This window comes from Semicossyphus pulcher, unplaced genomic scaffold, assembly GCF_022749685.1.
Source record: "Semicossyphus pulcher isolate SPU_LCO1_2020_fin unplaced genomic scaffold, fSemPul1.0.p SCAF_15, whole genome shotgun sequence".
Lineage (NCBI taxonomy): Eukaryota > Metazoa > Chordata > Actinopteri > Labriformes > Labridae > Semicossyphus > Semicossyphus pulcher.
This window is the reverse complement of record NW_027211659.1, coordinates 18435307-18456218: the sequence shown is the minus strand read 5'-3', so window position 1 is coordinate 18456218 and position 20912 is coordinate 18435307. Positions and strand designations below refer to the sequence as shown.

Genomic DNA, 20912 nt, shown 5'->3' with positions numbered 1-20912 from the left:
TGAAGAGGAAAAGTAAAGCATACTTGGCTCATGTATAACAGGCAATATGTTCCTTACTATCTTGAGAGCCCCATTAGCTCATACATTCAGCATGACTGTCGTATACTCCTCTCTTTTGAGCGATGACTTCAAGCTCTGGATGGGAATAAATAGCCTCAAATTGTTCCTAAACCGCCATAGGGCAAAAAATAACCATAGTCTAACTAGAGTAGCTGTTGGGGTTTAGTTGGAAGGATGCTGAATGACTCAAACATGCCAGGGTTTATACAGTTTTATGTGGTTAGGATGTTTGTTGAGATGTAATCAAGGGGCTCAAAGTCTATAAAATGTTAAAGATAATTTGTCATGAAAATCTCCAACCAGTTAACTAATTTTAACGTAGATAAATGGATAATTAAAACTATTGTTCCGTATGGAGAACAATTAATAGGCGCCGCTCCGTATGGCTTTTAAGGTCAAGAATTACTACCATTTTGGTTGGACCCAGGCATACGCTCCAACTGCAGGAAATGATTTATCTCAATTACACATAAAGACTGATTAGGGACCTGTCTCACTCCGGTGATCCAAATAAATTATCCCCATTATGACAGTAGTTTCTAATCACACTTATAAAACAGCACCTTTATGGGCCCATGGATGTGATGTTAGTGCAGACTGTACTCATAGGAAGCTTTTACTTCTCTAAGGATGCTGAATGTAGTGGACTGTTCTATTTGTGAGTTCCTGTATTGTGCCAGAGAGCCTGTCCATTTTCAACCTCTTTTTCAAGAGCATCTCTCACTGCTCCATTAGCTGAGTATGCTCGGATATGCGGGGAGTAGCAGGGGGTCGGGAGGGGGGTGGTGGGTGCAGAAAAAAATGGGAATACTAACATTTGAAGAGAGAGAGGTTTGCTGAGTGCACTGTTCTGACTTTGGTGCTCCACTTATCTGTGATGCTGTCGGAGGAAACCAGAAAGAGGGCAGCAAAGGCAGAGAAGAGATGAGTCAGAACTCCTACACTAATGACAGAAACAAGCCCCGCAGGTTTATATCAGAGATCATCATTTTAATGTATGGTTTTTAGTCAAAGGGGAGAGCAAAATAAAGACATGCTGAATATTATAACCACCTTGAAGTGTACACCTAACGGTGTATGAGCAAGTACACATTAGGTCAGTGTGAAATTCAATCAGAGGTTATTTTCAGTTCTTATTAATCAGGTGGTCTACAGGGAACACTCGTTATATCCAGCCAACACTTACATTTCATATGAAAATTTAAGTACCGCATTTATTAAACATGTTTTTCTGCCCAACGGCAGAGTAAGACTAACTATGAAGACAGCCCACTGATTACACAGTGTTTACCTCACTTGTATTACTCTGTTTAAGGAGCATTGAAATCTCAGAACTCAATTGTGTAATGAAGGTTCGAATTGATACATAATAACTGTAATGTGTTGAAAGGCAATCCAAAGATGCGTCCCTGGTGCTGTGTTCAGAGGCCGACATTGAGAGTGAGGTTAATGGTGCAAAACTTGTGTGCCTCACATTCCAGTCTGCAGTGTTTAGGTGTCATGTCGGAGCCTCTCCTCTCTTTAACCAAACTGTTATTCTTCATTTAAGGGCTGCGGAGGTTATGATGTCCACATTTGTAAACCCCTATACATACATACGCCTGTATACATACATATCACAGAGCGTTTCTTGTCAGTTCTTAGACATTTGTTTTTCTAATGTTGCTCTAAAAATTATTTGGAATCTCTATATTCTTGCTGTCAGCCTTGTTCAAAATCTCTTAAGTCACTGGGATGACACTGACACTGTCTCATTTTGTAAGATTAATTGTCATGGCAACAATTCATTTGTTTGTTTGCAAGAAGAGACATTGAAACATTAAATTACAAACTGCATATAACTCCTTTCGGATTAGTATTTAACAAAATGAGCAGGATTGTGAACTAGGACATTCCTATCTGCAGTGTGAATGTATTCCAACATTTAAACTCTGTTGCACATTGTCTGTCTGGCCAAAAAGTGAGGAATGTTCTCAATTATATATCTCCATTATGCAAATGGATTTTGTATAAAGCAAACTTTGGCCATTCCCCTTCCCTATTATGTGTCATAAGTAATTTGTCTCATATTTATAACAATGCAATATATCTATCAGTAGGATAAGACTTTCATTTTTTTTTTAATCAGAGAATTTTTCACACCTTACAAAAAATACATTTATTTGGCATTATCTTGCACTTCGATAAAGGCCTTTATAAAAAAAAAAATACTGAACATTTGATGGCTGGGTCACTTCATTATAATTTTTTTATACTTTCAAGAAGTTGATAATGGACTCAATAACTGGGTGAGAAACAGTCTGCTCTGCATGCGGCAAGTTCTGAGAAAATGCCAAAATACCATGTACATTTTCAGTTCATGTTGAGTTGAGATTAGAGTCTCTTTGTTTAGAGGTTGTAATGAAGCCATTAAATCAAGAAAACACTCTTTCACAACCTAAACCCTGCATGAGCTAGCCCTAATGGTTTTCAACTGCCAATCATTGCTCTGGCATATTCTACCACCTTCTGTAAATTAATTCAAATCCTCGAAGAGCTACCCGATGACACGCAGCCTGCCTGGATGGATGTCCTCCAGAGAAGCACTGAAATGGTTCCTGCAGGTTATTTAAAAGGAAAAGCAGCATGCTTCTGTCAGATCATGGTCATAAAGAGGGTGTTTAAGGGTTTACCCCACCAGGGATTTTAAATAACATGGTATGGGGTTGGTCTCTAAATGCATATAGCATGGAGAGACACTTTGGAAGAAAAAACACTGGCATTAATGAATAGACTTTTTAAACAGTAATGCTATAAGTGGTGAAATACAACATTTCCAAATGTTATGAAGTCATACATCTCTCCAAAATTAGCATAACAGCTCAAAGCATAATCTTAATGGATTAATACTTTTTCTGTCTAATCTGGTCAAGTTTAGCCAAATCTATTAATTTTGCCTAGATTCACAGATTTATCAGATTTATCTTAAAAGCTTAACAGTGCAAACGTAAGACGCCCTATATGCTAAAACCCTTGATTTGTATAATGGGAAAATCACAAAAAAAACATTCAACAGAAACCTTAAGAAGAGAACCGGGACCTCATTTCCACAATGGGCACAGTACATCCAACATTTGTTAGCATTAGAGTAAACTGAAGTAGCACTTTAGGAAAACCTGATCATGTGTGATATATCAATTTGTTTGACTGAGTCAAATGTTTATGCCCACATACTTGGCCAGTAGCACTGATTCTTATTCTGTTTAATTTAAAATACACATGCACAAGTCTAAAACTCATACAACAGAAAAAATAACAGCCACAGAGAAAAATATGCTGCAGAGAGAAAAAAGATTATGTAAAACCACTGTGAACCATTGCAGTGCACTGCATGCGTAGGAATACAAACCTGTTGTATGGTTAAAAAAAACCTATTCCCAAAGGAAAGGGCTTCCTGACACCAAGTTTAAGCAGTGAATATATTGAGAACATTGAACATTATTTTTTTTAAGTTGGTCCCCGTCCAAAGCTTAACATAGCTTAGCTTTTGTGCTTGTTCTCTAGCCGGCCTCTCCTTGTAAGGTCCCAAGTTGTAGTTAATTTTCTGTATATTGACAAAAACCTCATATAGGTTGTCTTCAAAAATCCAAACTAACCCTTTAATGTATTTGTTTCAACTTAGTACACTTTGGCTTATTTGAAGCACATTTCTGTTTTTGTGTGTGTTGTAGAATTTGCATTTTTTCTGAATTAACAGCCTGTTTTTCCAAATGAAAATCTTTTGGGCCGTTACATCGTGTTTAGTCTTGTCGGCCACCGTGACTAAGAGCAACGTAATCATTCATAGCATCATGTTGGTGCAGTGCTGTCTCTTTGTCTTGACCAGTTCCGGAAGAGTTTGTGGTTTGCTGCCTGCTGCAACTGAAAGCAACTCTGAGTGATGAGAGGTGAAACTTAACCGAACAGTAAAGCTGCAGGGGGCATAACCAAAACAACACTATTACATGTCGCAGGGCAAAAAAAAATACATATAACTACGTATGAATAATGAAACGATAATGATAATTACAAATAAGCAATTATTCAAGCCAATTATTACACAGTGAACATGGAGACTTTGGAACTCCTGAGATTTTGTAGCCCAAGGCCAGTTGCAAGCTTTGCCAAGTTGACAATCCAGGCTTGAATAGTAAAATAACAATTTAGAGAAGCAGAGAATTAATATGTGAATACAGTACATACATAACAATGCATAGTATTAACTCAAGCAATAATACAGAACTGAAACAAATGTTTTAATCCATTTTAATCCAACTATCTAAAGGCCTGTCAAATGGATTGATTTTGTTTAGACCTCTGAATGACAACAGACTGAACACTGCTACATTAAGTGCCACAATCATTAGCAGTTGTTTACAACTTGAGTTACTCAGAGAGGTACAAAACCTCTTTCATTTGGGTTGTAACTGCCATGCTGCTGCTCTGCTTCAGCTTGTCAACAGCAGTGCCAAGTCCCCACTTGGGAATTGCCCAAGTCAGCCCTGTTACCTTTGCTAAATTTGGTGCGAGATGTAACAGGAGAAAAATGCTCCATCAATCATGTTGCAGATGCAGAAAGAGAGGAGTGAGGGGATCAGAGGCAGAGAAATAAACCATTGGAAGCTCTGCCAACAACCATTTCCTACATGAGATGATGGGAAAACTTTGCCGTACTCTCTGGGGACATCATTTGTGAACACACCGGTGTCCTCCAGAGCCCAAAGTTTTAGAGCGGAACCCAGGCACTTGGTCGGGGTGTTTTGAGCATTTCTAAAGTGAAATCCTCCTTTGCCTCTGTTGCCTGCTACATCAGATAAAGTCTGCCTGCCGAGGCTTAAGTGTGTCAATGAACAGGGATGGGGTTGGTGGTAGAGGATCAATGATAAGCGCAGCTTACCTCTTCAACCGCTCCACACCAGCCAAATACAGATTAACCCATTTCAGCCTAATAGCACATGTCAGTCAAAAGTCTCTTGAATACTTGAACCTCCTATCATAAGGCCACCACCCCAACTTAGCCAACACCCATTTTGTAATCAAACTTACTGGGTAGATGCTGCAATCCAAAAAGATGCTAAGTTGCTATCAGACGTAACTGAACAGATTTTCACCATCATTTACCACATTAGAGCCTGAACTGAGATACAAAATGATGTCTGTCATTACTCTGAATCCTCAGCTGAGTCACAATCTGAATGATACTATTTCTGATGCATTCATGCACACGCTGATTAAGCATGCATGCACAATCTCGCAGATCAAAAGCCTCAAGGTCTGTTATGGCATAAAATCCAGGTGTCTTTCTAAGCAACATGCTGCTGAAAATGCTACTCATGTCTTGCTCTAATGCTCTAATCACTGTTGTGGGTATTGCAAAATTGCCCCCTGTTCCAGGGAGTAACTTGACTGGACACTAGGACTCATAGTACTCCTAAAATGGATTAAGTAGTTTTACTAAAAACTAAACTAAACTAAAAAAATAGACAACATTTTTTTGGAAAACGCTGGGACAGTCAAATTATCTCTTAAATGATATGTCTACACAATATTTTGTTCAGTTGTTATTACAATTGTCATTATATATAATATATTTTAAAATGTATCTGAAATGTGTCATTTAGAGGACCCTCATGATTGTTATCTTCAGCATTGATTATAACCAAGGAGTTTCGTACATCCCCAACATTTCATTCTCAAAAGCCTTTTTTCGCCTTAAAACAAGCTTAACCTAAGGCTTAATTCTTACTGGTTTTCAGAACATCACATTTTCCAATAACACATAAACATAAAAATGACAACTGACTTGAGAAAATGTTTTTAGTGGGTGAAAGTTATACTGGCAATATTTTTTCCAAATGAAGAAGTCTTTTCCTTAAAATACTGGAAGCCAGTGTAATGTGCTCTGTTCTCTTGGTTCTCATACAGCTCTGGCAGCAGCTTCCTGAATGAGCTGATGTCGTTTGTTGGTCTTTATGGAAGGATCAGACGAGAGACCATAACAGTAATCCACGCTGCTGGTGGTTGGTCCTTATTATTGTTCTAGAACTGTTGTATAGAAGCAATATCAAATCTTGGTCGTGTTGTTGCACTGAATATCAGCACAGCTGTGATCATCTTTGGCACTCGGCCTGTGGCCTAATGCCAATGACTGAATCCCAGATGTGCTGAATTCAGCACAACAGCTATAACTTTTGTATGATATTGGTTTTGTGCATTTTAGAAAAATACTAGTAAAAAAAAAATAGCAGCTTTCTCAATGCAATAAATTAAATTTTAGATATCGTTCTGTAGTTATTTAATATTGATGGATCAAGGTTGCCCTTTTGTAGAAGGGGCTTATCAGCTGACGCTTAGCAAAGAAATAACTGAAAGGGGTGAGCCACTGATAATTCTCAGCAAATGTATTTCCAAGCAAATGAAAACATTTTTGAAAAGCTGGTTGGCACATTGTCAAGTAGCAGGTGGATGAAGTGAGGTGTCTCACTACAGCCTCCTATTTTTACATCAGTAGCTTACTGTTGACAATATTATTGTCATGCGGTTGCAACATTGTTCTAACATGGAGGAACTTATGGCCACTGTTGATAGTTTTGATTTTTTCACTTAAAAAAAACAAAACAGAATTTAGATTTTCTTTTGACATCATCGTAAGCTTCTATTGATGCACCTGTACATGTTTCAAACTTCATGTGAAATTTTCGATAATAACAGTGGAAGATTAACCCCTTGAAAGTTTTTGTTAATTGGAAACAATGACTCTGAATTAAAACAAAGTTGGACAAAAGCAGTGCATTCAGTTCTGTCTAGCAACTGTCTATTGGCTGAAATGACAGTTGCCACCAGCACATATATTGTAACTAGCTAGCTAATTAAGATTACATAAGCTAATGGTTTGAAAAAGCCTTTTCTGGCTTTTTGGTGTTGTAAGATGGTGTTTAGGGTACATGAATGATTTGATCTGTGTAGCTGAGATATTATATAGATGAATGAATTTATCTTGTATTTCAGTGTATATCTCGTCAGCCCAAGAAATACATGAGTATGCTAACAGAAAAATGTAAGATGTATGTATATGTAATACTATTTTTATTTTATAACAGCATTTTATGCTGGCAAATGCAAAGCTATCTCAGGTAATGTCAGCTGAGATTGCTATAGTATAAACTAAAGCATGGCAAAGCCATTACCATTAGCTTTAACGCCGTAATCTGTAATAGCACAAGCTATTGCAATCAATGATGTTCTCCTTGGCTCTGGGAATATGATGCTCAGTTACTACTGTAAGAGAAGCTAGCTAGCCAGATATGCTAATCATTGCAGCTTAAATTAAATCTGATAAGCAAACCATTCATTCCCTTCCTTACACATTTGCTGTTTTTGAAATGTAAAAAAAGAAATATACTTAATACACTTACCATGTCACTGATGATGTGGGTAAAGCCTTTTGCACACAACTCCAACATGTGAAGAAATCCAAAGCTTGATAGGCCAGCTTTTTTCTTTCCAGGTTGCAATTGCTAAATAGTGCTTGGACTATCACTGCCTTTGGGGTTTAGTGCATAGTCCATTGAATAATGGACATGCAATTTTTGTCAGTCAATTTGGGGGTGATGGCAAGTATCATTCATGTCTTTAGATTATTGTTTTGGGCCAACAATACCCTTTTGTTTGCATTTAGATCACAGATTGTCCTTTTAAAGCTCACCACAGGAGATTACTGACTTCTAAGATGGATATTTACTGCAGTGCAGCAGTTTAGTTGAAAAGCATACAGTGGGATCTTGTGTCCCCCACAGGGACAGCTCCTCTGATAGGTGGTGACATGATAGCTCTTTTCAAGCTGGCTCTCTTTTATTGTCATTTGTTTTCATTTGAAGGAAGATTAAAGAGTCTCTTATGCCATTTGAAATTTCAGTGGGATGGTAGTACTATTGAGCAGCATTGTGCGGGGTTTATTGCTGGGTGTTGGCAATTCATATAGCTTATCAAAGTCCATGAGGGACTGAGCAAGCAGACTGCATCCAGATATATGCGGGTAACATTCAGTCGCCCAGACTCAGCATGTTTATTTATTTTTTGCTCATATCTCTTCCTCATTTCAATGCACAGCTAGTATGATCTTGTCACCACCAGAATGTGGATTGTTATGTTTAAGGCAATGTTCATGATGAGAATTTATTCTCTTCCAGGTTTACACCAGATATGGGAAATGTTACACTTTCAATGGTAACAAGACCACATCCAGGAAAACCAAGCAGGGCGGAATGGGAAATGGCCTGGAGATCATGTTGGATATCCAGCAGGATGAGTATCTGCCCATCTGGAGAGAGACAAGTAAGCCTCCAAACTATTTGTCCAATGTTGTCCATTTTTATCCATATGCTTCTGCATGAGATAAGTGACTTAATGTAAATTATGCAAACCTGTAAAATGTGATTTTTAAAAGGAAACATAATTGTGCTTGCATTGTAGTATTAATCCCAGCTGGTTTATTATTTGAAATAGAACTGAAATATGGTTTGCAGTTAGCGTAAAACTGAATCCAAGCTGCCAGATGCGGCAGCCATCTGAAATTCCCTTGTCCTCTACTTTTGCAACACTCCTTGCTCGTGTGGTTTTATCTTGAAGATGAGACTTCCCTGGAGGCTGGTATCCGTGTTCAGATACACAGTCAGGACGAGCCTCCGTATATCCACCAGCTGGGCTTTGGTGTCTCTCCGGGCTTCCAGACCTTTGTTTCATGTCAGGAGCAGAGGGTAGGTCTTCTTTATCACAGCACACCTTCCCTGCCCCCCAAACCCAACCCCCACCTCCTCCCTCACCAGACAACTGTTCTCCCTGCTACCATTCGCCCCTGGTGGTTCAGACTGAGGTCTAATAAATCTCTGTGTGCTTAGCTGACCTACCTGCCCCAGCCCTGGGGGAACTGCCGCTCCACCAGCAAAGAGAAGTTCCCAGGATACGACACATACAGCATCAGTGCCTGTCGTTTGCTCTGTGAGACCAACGAGGTTCTGCGAGTGTGCAACTGCAGGATGGTGCACATGCCTGGTAAGATGAACTCCTACTGCACACTAACTAAGACACTAAGAGTGCAATGGGTGTCAAAAAATCAATTTGTTGATATCAATGAAAATTGTACACAAATAAGTAAATACATGCCCTATGATTCATTTTAAATTACAGCAGGAACCGAGAAGGGAAAATAAGACAACATGAATTTGGAGATGGACAGCAGAAACAAACACAAATCTTTGTCATGTTTTTGGCAACTTCAAGGTCAAATCAAATGAAAAGATCAAAATAATAAACATCCAAATGAAGTTAGTTTTAAGTATTTTCCTCAGTTTTCAAAGAGAGTTTGGTCGAGCCAAAGTAAAAACACAATCTGATAGCCTAACATTTGCATGGTATGAAATGACCCATTGTGCAAAACATCTCATAATGTTTTGCCCACTTGAATAATTCCAGCACAGATATAATTTTGGCTGCCCCATGCCTGACCTTGATGCTTCATATCTGGAGTGTAATGCTCTTCAGGAGTGCTGGCAGCTCTATGCCCAGTGACTCTTGGGAGTACATAAAAGTCTCAATGAGCTTTAGATCCACTTGTTCATACATCTCATTATTGGTCCTGCTTGTTCTTGTGTTTAGTCTCCACTGCTAGGTGATTTGCAGGCAGATTTTAAGACTCTCGATTTTAAATATTTTGGAATTGACAAAGGGGAACTAATGTATTGTTTCATACCATTAAAAATGTAACATAATTCAAACGACCATTTAGATTTTAGAGACATAAGATATCAGATTGCATGAATTCTCCCCAAAATAAAGAGCGAAAATGACTTTTTGCAGCACAAAAATTAATCAAGCAGTGGGGAAAAAATTCTATAATGAATGAGCTATGGAAATGTGATACTATGAGCAGAGCAGAATAAATATTAAGCAGAAGCAAAATAAAGCACACAGATCACATGACATAAATTTGTGTTTTTCAGATTGACAATTCTTTAATTGCTTAACTTGACAATGTATTTGAAAATATGGTAATGGACTGTACTTAAATAGCGCTTTTCTAGTCTTTTTTACCACTGAAAGCTGCTTTTACACTACATATCACAGTCACCCATTCACACGCACAGTCATACACTGATGGCTGCTACGTAAAGTGCCCAACTGTCAATCAGTTATCACATTCATACCCGTTGGCTATGCCACTGGGAGCAATTTGGGGTTCAGTGTCTTGCCCAAAGACACTTCGACATGTAGCCTGAGGGAGCTGGGGATCGAATCTCCGACCTTCCGATTGAAATACGCTTTCTTTGTTCAGCTTTTGCATTCTTTGTCGAAGTTTGGACAGTATGTGTGTCATCATGGCAATTCAGTGTCTTAAAGGGCTGAGTCACTGATAAGTGACAATATCCAGGCAGAAAATGTCCCATGTATGCAGTCATCACTTCAGTATTTACACAGTGCAGCTGTCAAAGCAGCCTTATTCAGAACAACTGAAAATGAAAAAGAAATCGATTGATTTCAGTAAACAATCCATTTGATTTGATATTGAAAGAAGTTACTTTAAATATCGATTTAACCCCATACATCTGTAACTAAGCTAGTGCCGTCACCAGGCTATAGAATATAAATGCTGCGGTTCTCACGTTACACATTTTTATATCAGTTACACCTTTAAGACTTTCTTTTCAGGCTGTAATGGGGGGACCAACCTGGAGGTCTGGAGAGAAAAACCGACAGTGAAGCAAACATGTTTCTTATCAGTTTGTGTCCTCTGCAGGGGAATGTGCCTATAGCTCACGACAAGATTGTGACTTTTGAGCACATGAGTTTTGCCAATGCATAGACCCATCTCATTGCCCTCACTTTATTTCACCCTTTATTTTTAGTCGCACATGTGAACCAATCTAATTGCTACAAAGCTACAATAGCTAAAAAGCCCTCCCTCTCACTGTTGAGCTGTCTGAGAAAAACTGCATCTTTTTTAAAGATAGTCTTTATCAGGTACTTTTTTAAAATGAATTACACAAAGAAGATAAAGGCCCTTAGTGTGAAAACATTTGAATTAACAGATTGTAAAAGCTCTTTAAGGAGCAGAGGTGTTTAAAGAGCAGCATGACCACTTTCTGTAAATTTAAATCACATCAGATATATTCATTATATCTGATATAATGCATTTGGAAGCTTTTCCAGACCATTTGCCCTGCCTTTAGAGAAGGGCTTTTGTCAGGGAGCAGGTAGATCACATTAGTTCACTGCACTGTCAATAGTGAATAAAATTTATTGTTGCATACTAACTTTGCTGAAATTCCCGCATGTAGTTCCAGAGAGCTATTGGTTCATAAGCTCGCCAAGGGAGCATGAGGCCAAGTTGTGAATTGAAAATCTTTTTACAGCCTCTATGTGACAACACATTGCCGTGTCAATGAAATGTAGAAGTGCTGTGCCTCACACAATTTACAGTATCAGTTTTTTTTTCTTTTCCGGCGTCCTTTGCTGCAATTCAATTTTGTGCTGCTCAGCTTTTTATGCACAGTAATACGGCTTTTGGAAGAACAGCATCGATGTTTTTAATCCATTTCATTCTTACACTCACTTTAACAATCCAAAAACAGTTTACAATCCACTTAACATGCAGGGAAATCAGCCATGCCTTTACATATTTGTTCACAGAATGTAGCTTGAAATTGTTTGTGTTGCCTTTATAATGATTTTATAGTTTTTGTGTTGGTGTGTCTTGTCCCTTGAGCTGTGTTCATGTTGTATGCATGTTGTTCTTTCAGTCACTTGCACTGAGTAGATTTTGGTGACATATTTAAGCCTCTGTGTTCGATAGGATATCACAAAAAACGATTTAAAGATTCCCAAACTTTAGTCAAACAAGTAATTAGATAATAAGTTGCTCTGTTTTTCAGTGGTAGAGTCGATCGTCTTTCAATTGGAAGGCTGTTGGTTTGATCCCCAGCTCCCTCAGTCTAGATGTCGAAGTGCCCTTGGGCAAGACACTGAACTCAAAATTGCTCCTGGTGGCATAGGCAACGGTGTGTGTGAATGTGATGACTGAATGACTGATTGACAATTGGGCTTTTTTGGGGGGCATTTTACATAACAGCCTCTACCATCAGTGTGTGAATGTGTGTGTTAATGGGTGAATGTGAAATGTAGCGGAAAAGGGCTTTGAGTGGTCGCAAGACTAGAAGAGCGCTATATAAGTACAGTCCATTTACCATCTAATTTGTGGACAGCATACGAAGACAGCACAGCTTTAGCAACCATACCAGATAATCAAAAATTGTCTTTTTTTCCTCCGTCAATAAGATTTATGATGAATAATGTTATCTTAAATCACTGCAGTTTATTTGTTCTGACAGAAAAAAAAGAATGACATCCATATCATACCGAAAGAAAGTCCAACTCTATTCACATGCAGCTGACTCACTCCTCAGATCATTAGACATTATTTCACTCTGTATTAGTTATCATTTCTTTGTGACCACATTAAAACCCGAGAACATTTCACAGACAGACAAACAAACACACCTCTGCCAATTAATTGGGCTGCTGATGAATAACTGTCATTAATGGCCCGGGCAATATGTTTGCGTGCGAGGATGTCACTCATTGATTGTTTTTTAAAGACTATCTAAATATGCCTCTCAGGTGAATGCAGCATGCCCCATTTCTCTGTACAATCAAGGACAGACGTCCAAGATGGCCCAGGCTCCATAGATGGAAGTCATCCTCTGTGTGTCCGCCTTCATTTGGAGATGAATAATAAGCTGTGAAGTGTTGTTCACAGCTATGGTTCCTCATTGCAGCAGACACAGGTCACTGATCATTTTGTTTCTGATTGATCAGACTCATTTTCTGTTTTCCTCTCCAGGAACAGCAGATATCTGCCCTCCCAGTAAAATCACCTGCGTTGACAAAGCACTCGGTAAGAAACAATCCCCCTTCATTTCTTTTCTCATTACAATAGATTCCCCCAAAGGGAAATGGAAACACAATCAGTAAATATGATAAGGATTTTTTTTTTCTGCGATACAAATACCTGGAGGTAGACTTTATATTTTGAAATGACTTTCCCTCATTGTGATTTAGTCACTTTAGAGCTTGATGGCTGTGCTGCCTCCATTGTTGAACTGATAATATTTACCCGACACTCCTTTCCTGCATCTGCATCCCCATCCCCCTCTACCCTCAGCTTTGACTCCAGACTCACTCTCCTTCAGCAGACGTCGTGACTGAACAAAGGTGCCTTGGTTTCAAAGGCATTACGGTTGCAGTAAAAAGACTTTTTATGGTCAATGCAGACACATAATAATTATTTCTCAGCCAAATACGCCAGAAATTTAATTATGTCTCTCTCGGCTTAATTTAAACTCTATTTGAAATAGGGCTGAATGAAATCTTAGATATATCTTACAAAAATGGGTCGTACTCATGTGGGTCATATTCCTGAATCAAATAGTGTGAATAAATTCAGCCTGTATGAAAGGTAATAAATTAGAATATGATTTACATATTTATATTGTAAAGGTGTTTTGTTCCCCAAATGAGAATATCCCGTGCCGGATCAAGAATGTATGCTGCTGTCATCCTGCATACAAATAATCTAATTGTCAAGGTTTTAACAAAATGTTCAAATTATAATTACTTCTTTCAGTGCTTCCTCTCTCTGTTTTTGTCTGTACTGAAAGCATTTAAAATTTGAAAAGAGTGATTAGGAAAAGGTTTTTACCATTCTGCATACATATTGTTTTTTTAGAGTTAGGATTGTGAATATGTATTCGTAAATGTGTTAGCAATTTATTCTTGCATGTTGATTTGGTTAAAGTCAGGGTATGTTTTGAATTAGCCCCTAGAGCACTGGCTGTGTTGTAGCTTAATTACTGTGAACGTAATTGCTATAGTTGTTTTCAATTGGATAACACGGTGAAACTAAACACATGATTTTGGTTTTTTGATGCTATATTTGTATTTCAAATATTGTAGCAAAGGTTATGTCTGATTTGACAATGGTTTCTCATAGTGACAAACCCACAGAGACCTGACTCCTTGGGTCCCCCTCAACTTTAGGGAGCCTTTTAATGCACTTTTGATAATGTTTTCAGTTGTTTCTAGCTGTAGCAGTCAGCTGTCCTGCCCAGCATCAAACTGCACACAAAGATAGCTGAACACACTGGATCAGTAAGCAGTTTAACAAAACTGAGCTCTAAGAGGGAATATTGGACTTAAATAAAATCAGCTCATATGGTTGTTCCTAACAAATGGGAATTACAGATTCAACAGACTTAAACAGTGTTAGTATATATTTGGAGTCATGTATCTGGCCACTGTGTGAATGTATGTCTTGTTTTTCAGCCCACAAACGCACCCCACCCCCCCACCCCCCTTCTTTTTTTCTTTTTTCTTTTTTTTTACACATTACTAATATTTCCTTTGATGCAGATATAGGTTGTTTTCGCTTCAAGATTCTCTGATGTATCTTGCATATTGACTATGAACATATAAGCGATGAAACTGACCTAATCTCTGTTAAACCACTGTTTCCATTGAGTTGCAGCACAGCTACAGAAGAACAGTGGGGATACCTGCCCGTGCGAGACACCCTGTAATCTCACCCGCTACGGTAAAGAGCTCTCCATGGTCAAAATCCCAAGCAAGGGCTCTGCTCGCTATCTCTCCAGGAAATACGACAAGTCGGAGGACTACATCAGGTATGACAGGGACCTTCAACAGGACTACACATATGAGCTGTGAGGTAGCTATAGAATTAAAAGGGTCATAAACTTTGACCTCTAGTCTGTGATCATAACCGACAGCCATAACATATACAAAAATCAATTCGATTTTTATGCAAGCGGTAATTTATATGTTGTCCTACATTTTCATGGTATTAGAAATGATAGCTAGTTCATTGTTAGGCTCTGAGTTCATGTATAAAATGTCCAACAATATCCAAATTAGATATGAAAATTAGTTATGATATTGCTCTTCTTATACATTATTGCCTTATAATAGAAGCATATTAGGCATATATATAAACCAGACTAGAAACTGCATTAGTCTGTAAGAACTCCAAAAGCCCAAATCAGAATGTTTTACGGCAAAACTAATTAGAATTCAGTACCTACTTATTTAGTGAACTTTTCCCCCCGAACATTACTGAAATGTGCTTAGAAATCCTCATTTATGACTCACTATATGGTGATTGCATTTTTATTTTACCATTTAGCTTTCTGCTAATTTGCTGCTTCTGTATCCCCCCCCCCCATGTCTACAGCTATTAGAATTTAGCTTAAACTATTTGTATTTTGCAAATAAACATATAAACAAGCAACAATAAAAAACACAATCACCAGGTCTTTATAGTGTCACTATAACCTGTTGATATAGACCTTGGCATGGGTTTAAAAGCTCGTATGTGGACCTTTTGTTGAGATTAGTTTGTAATTATTAAACACTAACATCTTCATATTGTTTGCTCCATCAAGCACATTATTATTCTGAGTTGCAATTAACATAAGAAAAATGTTACTTCTAGCACCCCAAGCAGTGCTTTAAGTTTTGATCCTGTTCACAAACAAGTTATATAGATATTTAGGGTTTCAGATTATAACTTAATGCACTAAAAATGTGATTATACTGTAGCTCATCTCAGTGTTTAATAGTCAGGGAAGAGGAAAAAGGTAAGCACACCCATTCCAGAGAGCTCACGATGCCTCACAACACTTAATATTACCAGACTTTTTAAATCCAGAGAGATCAGAGACGTGGCACTGACTGAGCATGCTGTCAGTGCTCGTTCTGCTCATCTCAGTTAAACCCTGAAACACCTCATTATCTCACAATCACTGCTTAGATCTAGATGTAAAGTGCTTTAGGCCTGACAATCCCATCATGACAATTTACAGTAAGCATAAAAAGGCTTGGAATGATGTTTTTTCAAATTATGTTAGATTTGTAATGAATTATAAAAACAGCACACCTTCTTTCACTGTTTGACATCCAAACTCTGCTTGTTTTTACAGAGACAACTTCCTAGTCTTAGATATCTTCTTTGAAGCTCTGAACTATGAAACAATTGAGCAAAAGAAAGCCTACGATGTTGCAGGCTTATTAGGTAAGATATCTTTCACTTTTCTCTCTTCCTGCATATTTAAATAGACCTGCTAGTGCAGAGTGAAAGGTGTTATACAAACTGCATTTACCATCATTACCATTAATAGCTAACAGAAAGAGTTCGGGCATTATGTCCGTTGTGCTTCATCCTAAAGTATTTCTCCTTTTCAGGTGACATTGGTGGACAGATGGGCTTATTCATTGGCGCAAGCATCCTAACGATTTTAGAAATACTGGATTATATCTATGAGGTACAGAGTTTTTGCAAGTCTAAACACATCAGACAATCACAGTGTATTATCAGAACTAGCTGTGATATGATTAGCAATAAGAAATAGCAATTGTCGTGCATGATTTCAGCAAGACAACTACTGCAACCAACAGGAACTATTTAAAATAGACATTAGGGCCGCTGTTGTTTATTTAATTTTCCCTCTTAATTGACAACAGTTATTTCTAATAAGAATAAGGACAGTGTAAATGTTATCACTTATTATGCATGTTAGGAGTTTTATTTGATTTCCAGGCTGGAGAAATTAATATCCGCTCAGGTCTGTGCTGAGGACATGCTTGTTACACTGATCATGAAAGGAGCTCCTGTCTCAGCTGCATATCCTTTAAGATTTCTAGCCAGCTGCCTGCTGACTGCTAAACATGTATGAATAAAGCAGAATCAGAGGGAGGGAATTTGACGCAGACATCTCAGTGAATGAACTCTTCACTCTGCTGTGTCTCTCGTCTTCCTTGCTCACCTCTGTTCTTGTCCCTGCTGCTGCTGTGCTATGGCTGAAACCAGGTGATCAAGCGTCGCCTTCAACGCCTGCTGAGGCCGCAAAAAGAGGAGAAGAAGAACAAGCAGCAGACCAGCACTGTTGCAACAGTGGGTCTAGAGGAAATGAAAGTAAAGGTACAGTACATCATGTGTAGTGACAAATAGCTATAACGCTGTTTTCAAGTTGAGGGTACAACTATCCCTACAGCAATGTAACTGCACTCTTAAAATTGACTTGTCTGCTGTGCCTTCAACAGGAGCCTAATGACATGACAAGGAGTCACCCAGAGGGGGCATATGCCAACACAATTCTCCCTAACCACCACCACCCTCACCCTCACTCTCACCAACGCCACGCCGGGCACCATGGTGTGTTTGAGGACTTCGCTTGCTAGAGTCAACCCTATTTTCCTGTCCTGGTGACAACAAAAGATCAGAGCTGTCTGTGTTAAGATCAATTACAGACCTTTTGCATTTGAGTCTGTCATTTGCTGTCACCAGTGAAAAGCTACAGCCAAAGTTGAACACCAAACTTGTGCTGCTAACAAAGCACCTCTCATACAGTATGTAGGCACAAATATGACACCGCTTTTCCTTTTTCCCTCTCTGGACGGGACTCCTCTCAACTTTGTCCAGGTGCAGGTGAGCGGTCATGTGATTCCAGGACGAGTTTTTGGTACATGATCACAAATAAAGGGGAACAAGATGAGATGCATGTAACCTTGATCCAGTTCGTACTCCAAAAAGGGGAAAATATTATTTATTTATTTAGCTAGCATCCCTGATTTTTTTTGTCTGTGTCCCTTTATTTATCTGTCCTCAGACTGATCTTCCTACTTAATGGAAAACACACTGTACCATATCAAGCCATTGCACAATATAAATTATATATAATTTCAAGAGAAACTATTATCTATATGTTATATATTGTATTCAAGATGAGAATTCTTCAGTGAGCAAATATTACTCGTGTTACATCCATCAAAATTATGGGGGAAATTATTTAGGCTGAAGTGTATGACATTAGAAGATCTAGCAGCATCTTTCCACATGATACACTTTGTCTGGTTTGTGGTTAAGGTGTTAGAGAGTAGCATTTTACTTGTACATAAAGTCCAACTTTGAAATGACAAAGTTCAAAAGTTATGTTTCAATGGTTGTTGTTTATATTCAGTTAATATATAACTTATAGAATATTAATTTTAGTTATTTATACATTTTAGAAAATACTTTTATATGACAATAACTATCACGATTGTAGCAATTACTGTATACTTACAATCTGTATACCTGTTCTACTGTCAAGCATCAATACATTTGTACAGGTAACAGACATGGACTGTATGTTCTGCTTTTCCCAAGGAGATAGAAATGTCCGGCATATGGAGGAGGGATGGAGGATGTTTTTTGGGTATGACATAGTTGTACTGAAATCATTTCTTTAATTCATTTTATTTCAATCGACTCTTCACTTTGGTTAGACTTATGACTTTAAGCTGACATAAGCAATAAGAAACAGAATTTTATTTTTTGCAAAGTCATCTTCTTCTGCCTGTAGACCACTACTGTCAAAGTGTAGCAGCTATTTACAGTGAGGACACATCTGTGTGTGTGTGTGTGTGTGTGTGTGTGTGTGTGTGTGTGTGTGTGTGTGTGTGTGTGTGTGTGTGTGTGTGTGCGTGCGTGTGTGTGTTTGTTTGCATGTGCACTTTAACATCTTGCACACACGACTGAGCACATTAGCCCTATGCGACTCAGCTTAGCTGAGACCTGAAAAAAGGAAAAGTTTGAAAATCAGAATAGTTAGCAAGACAAGCAGGACTTTTACTGCAGTAGTAAGGTTTTGATCTAATAAATGTGGAGTTAAAATAGCTCTACATTCAGCACCAAACTGTCCAGAGAAGTATAATTTGAAATTGCTCCCATGCTTTAAGGATTCTAATTGGTTAAATTAATTCGAATGGTCGGGACAAAGCAACAACAGTTTAAAAGAGCACAAGATGGAAAAGCTGAAATGAAAAATAAAAAAGGAATCAATTTACTTTTTTATCATGTCATTTTCATGGAAGGTCAGCTTGCTCACTTACCCTTTTGCACTGCAGGAAATTAACAATCTATAACCTTTGGCTTCGCATAACCTGGTCTTTAATGGACTTTGATGCTTCAGTATGAAGCTTTTTCCTTCACAAATTGAGACATTTTGGATTTACACTGTTAAAAGGCTAGTATCCTATGACATATAACTTTACTGTGTACATTCTATAGTGGGAGAGTTATGTGGGACTGACAACATTACATTTTGCCAGCACTGCTGGGGCCAAAACAAGTCCGTTGTTGCTTTAAAGTAAGGTCCAACTTTTTCAAACCACCCATCAAGATTTATTCAGCACATGCAATCATATAACATACTATCAAAGTTAAATTTAATCCGGTTATTTCTTCCAAATTATGCTTTATAAATACAATGAATTTAATACAAAAAAAACACTTGTCATTATATGGAATAAAAATATGATTATTTTATAGAAGTATGACTGGAGTCACCTCACTTACTTATAGGATTGCAGTAGAAGCTCTTCCATAGCTCCTCATTGCTGGCCAGGTGTATCCAACAATCTTCTTCTTTATCTGATGTTTCTTTGCACCACTTTTAATCTTTAGGATGTTTCATCTTTTTAAATGTATTTCCTATTCATTTATTCAGATACTTCTTGTCTACCTTTTTTTTATTTTATGGTTCACTCCCCTTGACGTCTCTGTTTGTCAAACAACCTTTTTCTATTCTTCAACTTTTTTGGTTGTCCTTCTCAGTATAGATGCAGTACTAAAATTGCACTTGCTGTTGTTGTGTTTGTTGTATCTTTGTTGTAGTGTGACTCATGATGTTGTCACACAGTTCCATCCATTCAATAAATTAATCAATTTTCAGTTGTATAGCGCCAATTCAAAACAAGGTTACCTATAGAGCAGGTCTAGATCTCTTTAGAATGTTATTTACAGAGACCTACATTCACACTTGGGATAAGTGGCAAAGAAAACATTAATTATAACATATAAGGTGAATGGCCATCGTCCAGTTGGGTTAAGGGAGTGAGTGAGAGAGATAGAGAGATATAGATGACAGCGAGTCAGACAGACAGACTGCTAAAACAATAACAACAAAAACATCTATGGTAATATTAAAAGTACAACTAATAATAACAGAATCATAACAAATTGTAGCAATAACATACACAATAATACAACTAGAAAAACTACAGAATATTACAACCTTTCAAAAACGAGCTGGACAAATGAGCTAATCCAGAGAATTTGTCATGACTCTACACAGTTCTTTGGTTCTAAAGAGTCTATTTGGTTTATGCTTTGCTTTGTATTCATCTCACTGTAAACCATGTCAGGAGCACTTCAGGAATGTGAACTCTAAAATGACACCTGAGATGGTAAAATGTTGCACAAGTTGCTTTATCAGTGCATCACAGTTTTAGACATTGTGTTGTCCAATCATCCATTTCTATATTTCACAAAGCCAGGGCACAGGGAGGTGCACATTCTCATTCAGATACAGCTGTGACAGGGGCACATGAGCTTAATCTCTATCATCATTCCCTCAAACAGCTTATTCAACGTGATGCAGCGTCAGTTTAGGCCAGTATGCTTCATAAGTGTGAGCCTACATTCAGAATTGTTGTTCATAGAAATAAATTCGTCTGATACAAACCTGCAAAAAGCAAGTCTGTTCTGAGCCCCATAGGTTTTGACAGGTTGAAGACAATCCCCTCTGTATGCTATTCCTAAAGTTTGTCTGATCAATTTATGAAATGCTTTGCATTACAGAATATCATGTTTACAATCAACTACATAATTTTTCTGCTAATTTGATGGATGCATTCTGTTGCCGCAATAATGCTTTACATCACTGTAG

At 38.0% G+C, this 20912-nt stretch overlaps 1 protein-coding gene across 1 annotated transcript in view; it reads left to right on the top strand.

Annotated features, from left to right (window-relative positions):
- The window catches only part of asic4a (acid-sensing (proton-gated) ion channel family member 4a), a 77951-nt gene extending 60569 nt beyond the window's left edge, over positions 1–17382 (top strand). Inside the window, exons 2-10 of the mRNA XM_069663238.1 lie at positions 8268–8412; positions 8707–8834; positions 8976–9129; positions 12974–13027; positions 14657–14810; positions 16125–16216; positions 16387–16466; positions 17012–17122; positions 17245–17382. Coding sequence (XP_069519339.1) covers positions 8268–8412; positions 8707–8834; positions 8976–9129; positions 12974–13027; positions 14657–14810; positions 16125–16216; positions 16387–16466; positions 17012–17122; positions 17245–17382 — 1056 coding nt within the window. The remainder of the gene's footprint in view (positions 1–8267; positions 8413–8706; positions 8835–8975; positions 9130–12973; positions 13028–14656; positions 14811–16124; positions 16217–16386; positions 16467–17011; positions 17123–17244) is intronic.
- Positions 17383–20912: the final 3530 nt, after the last annotated feature.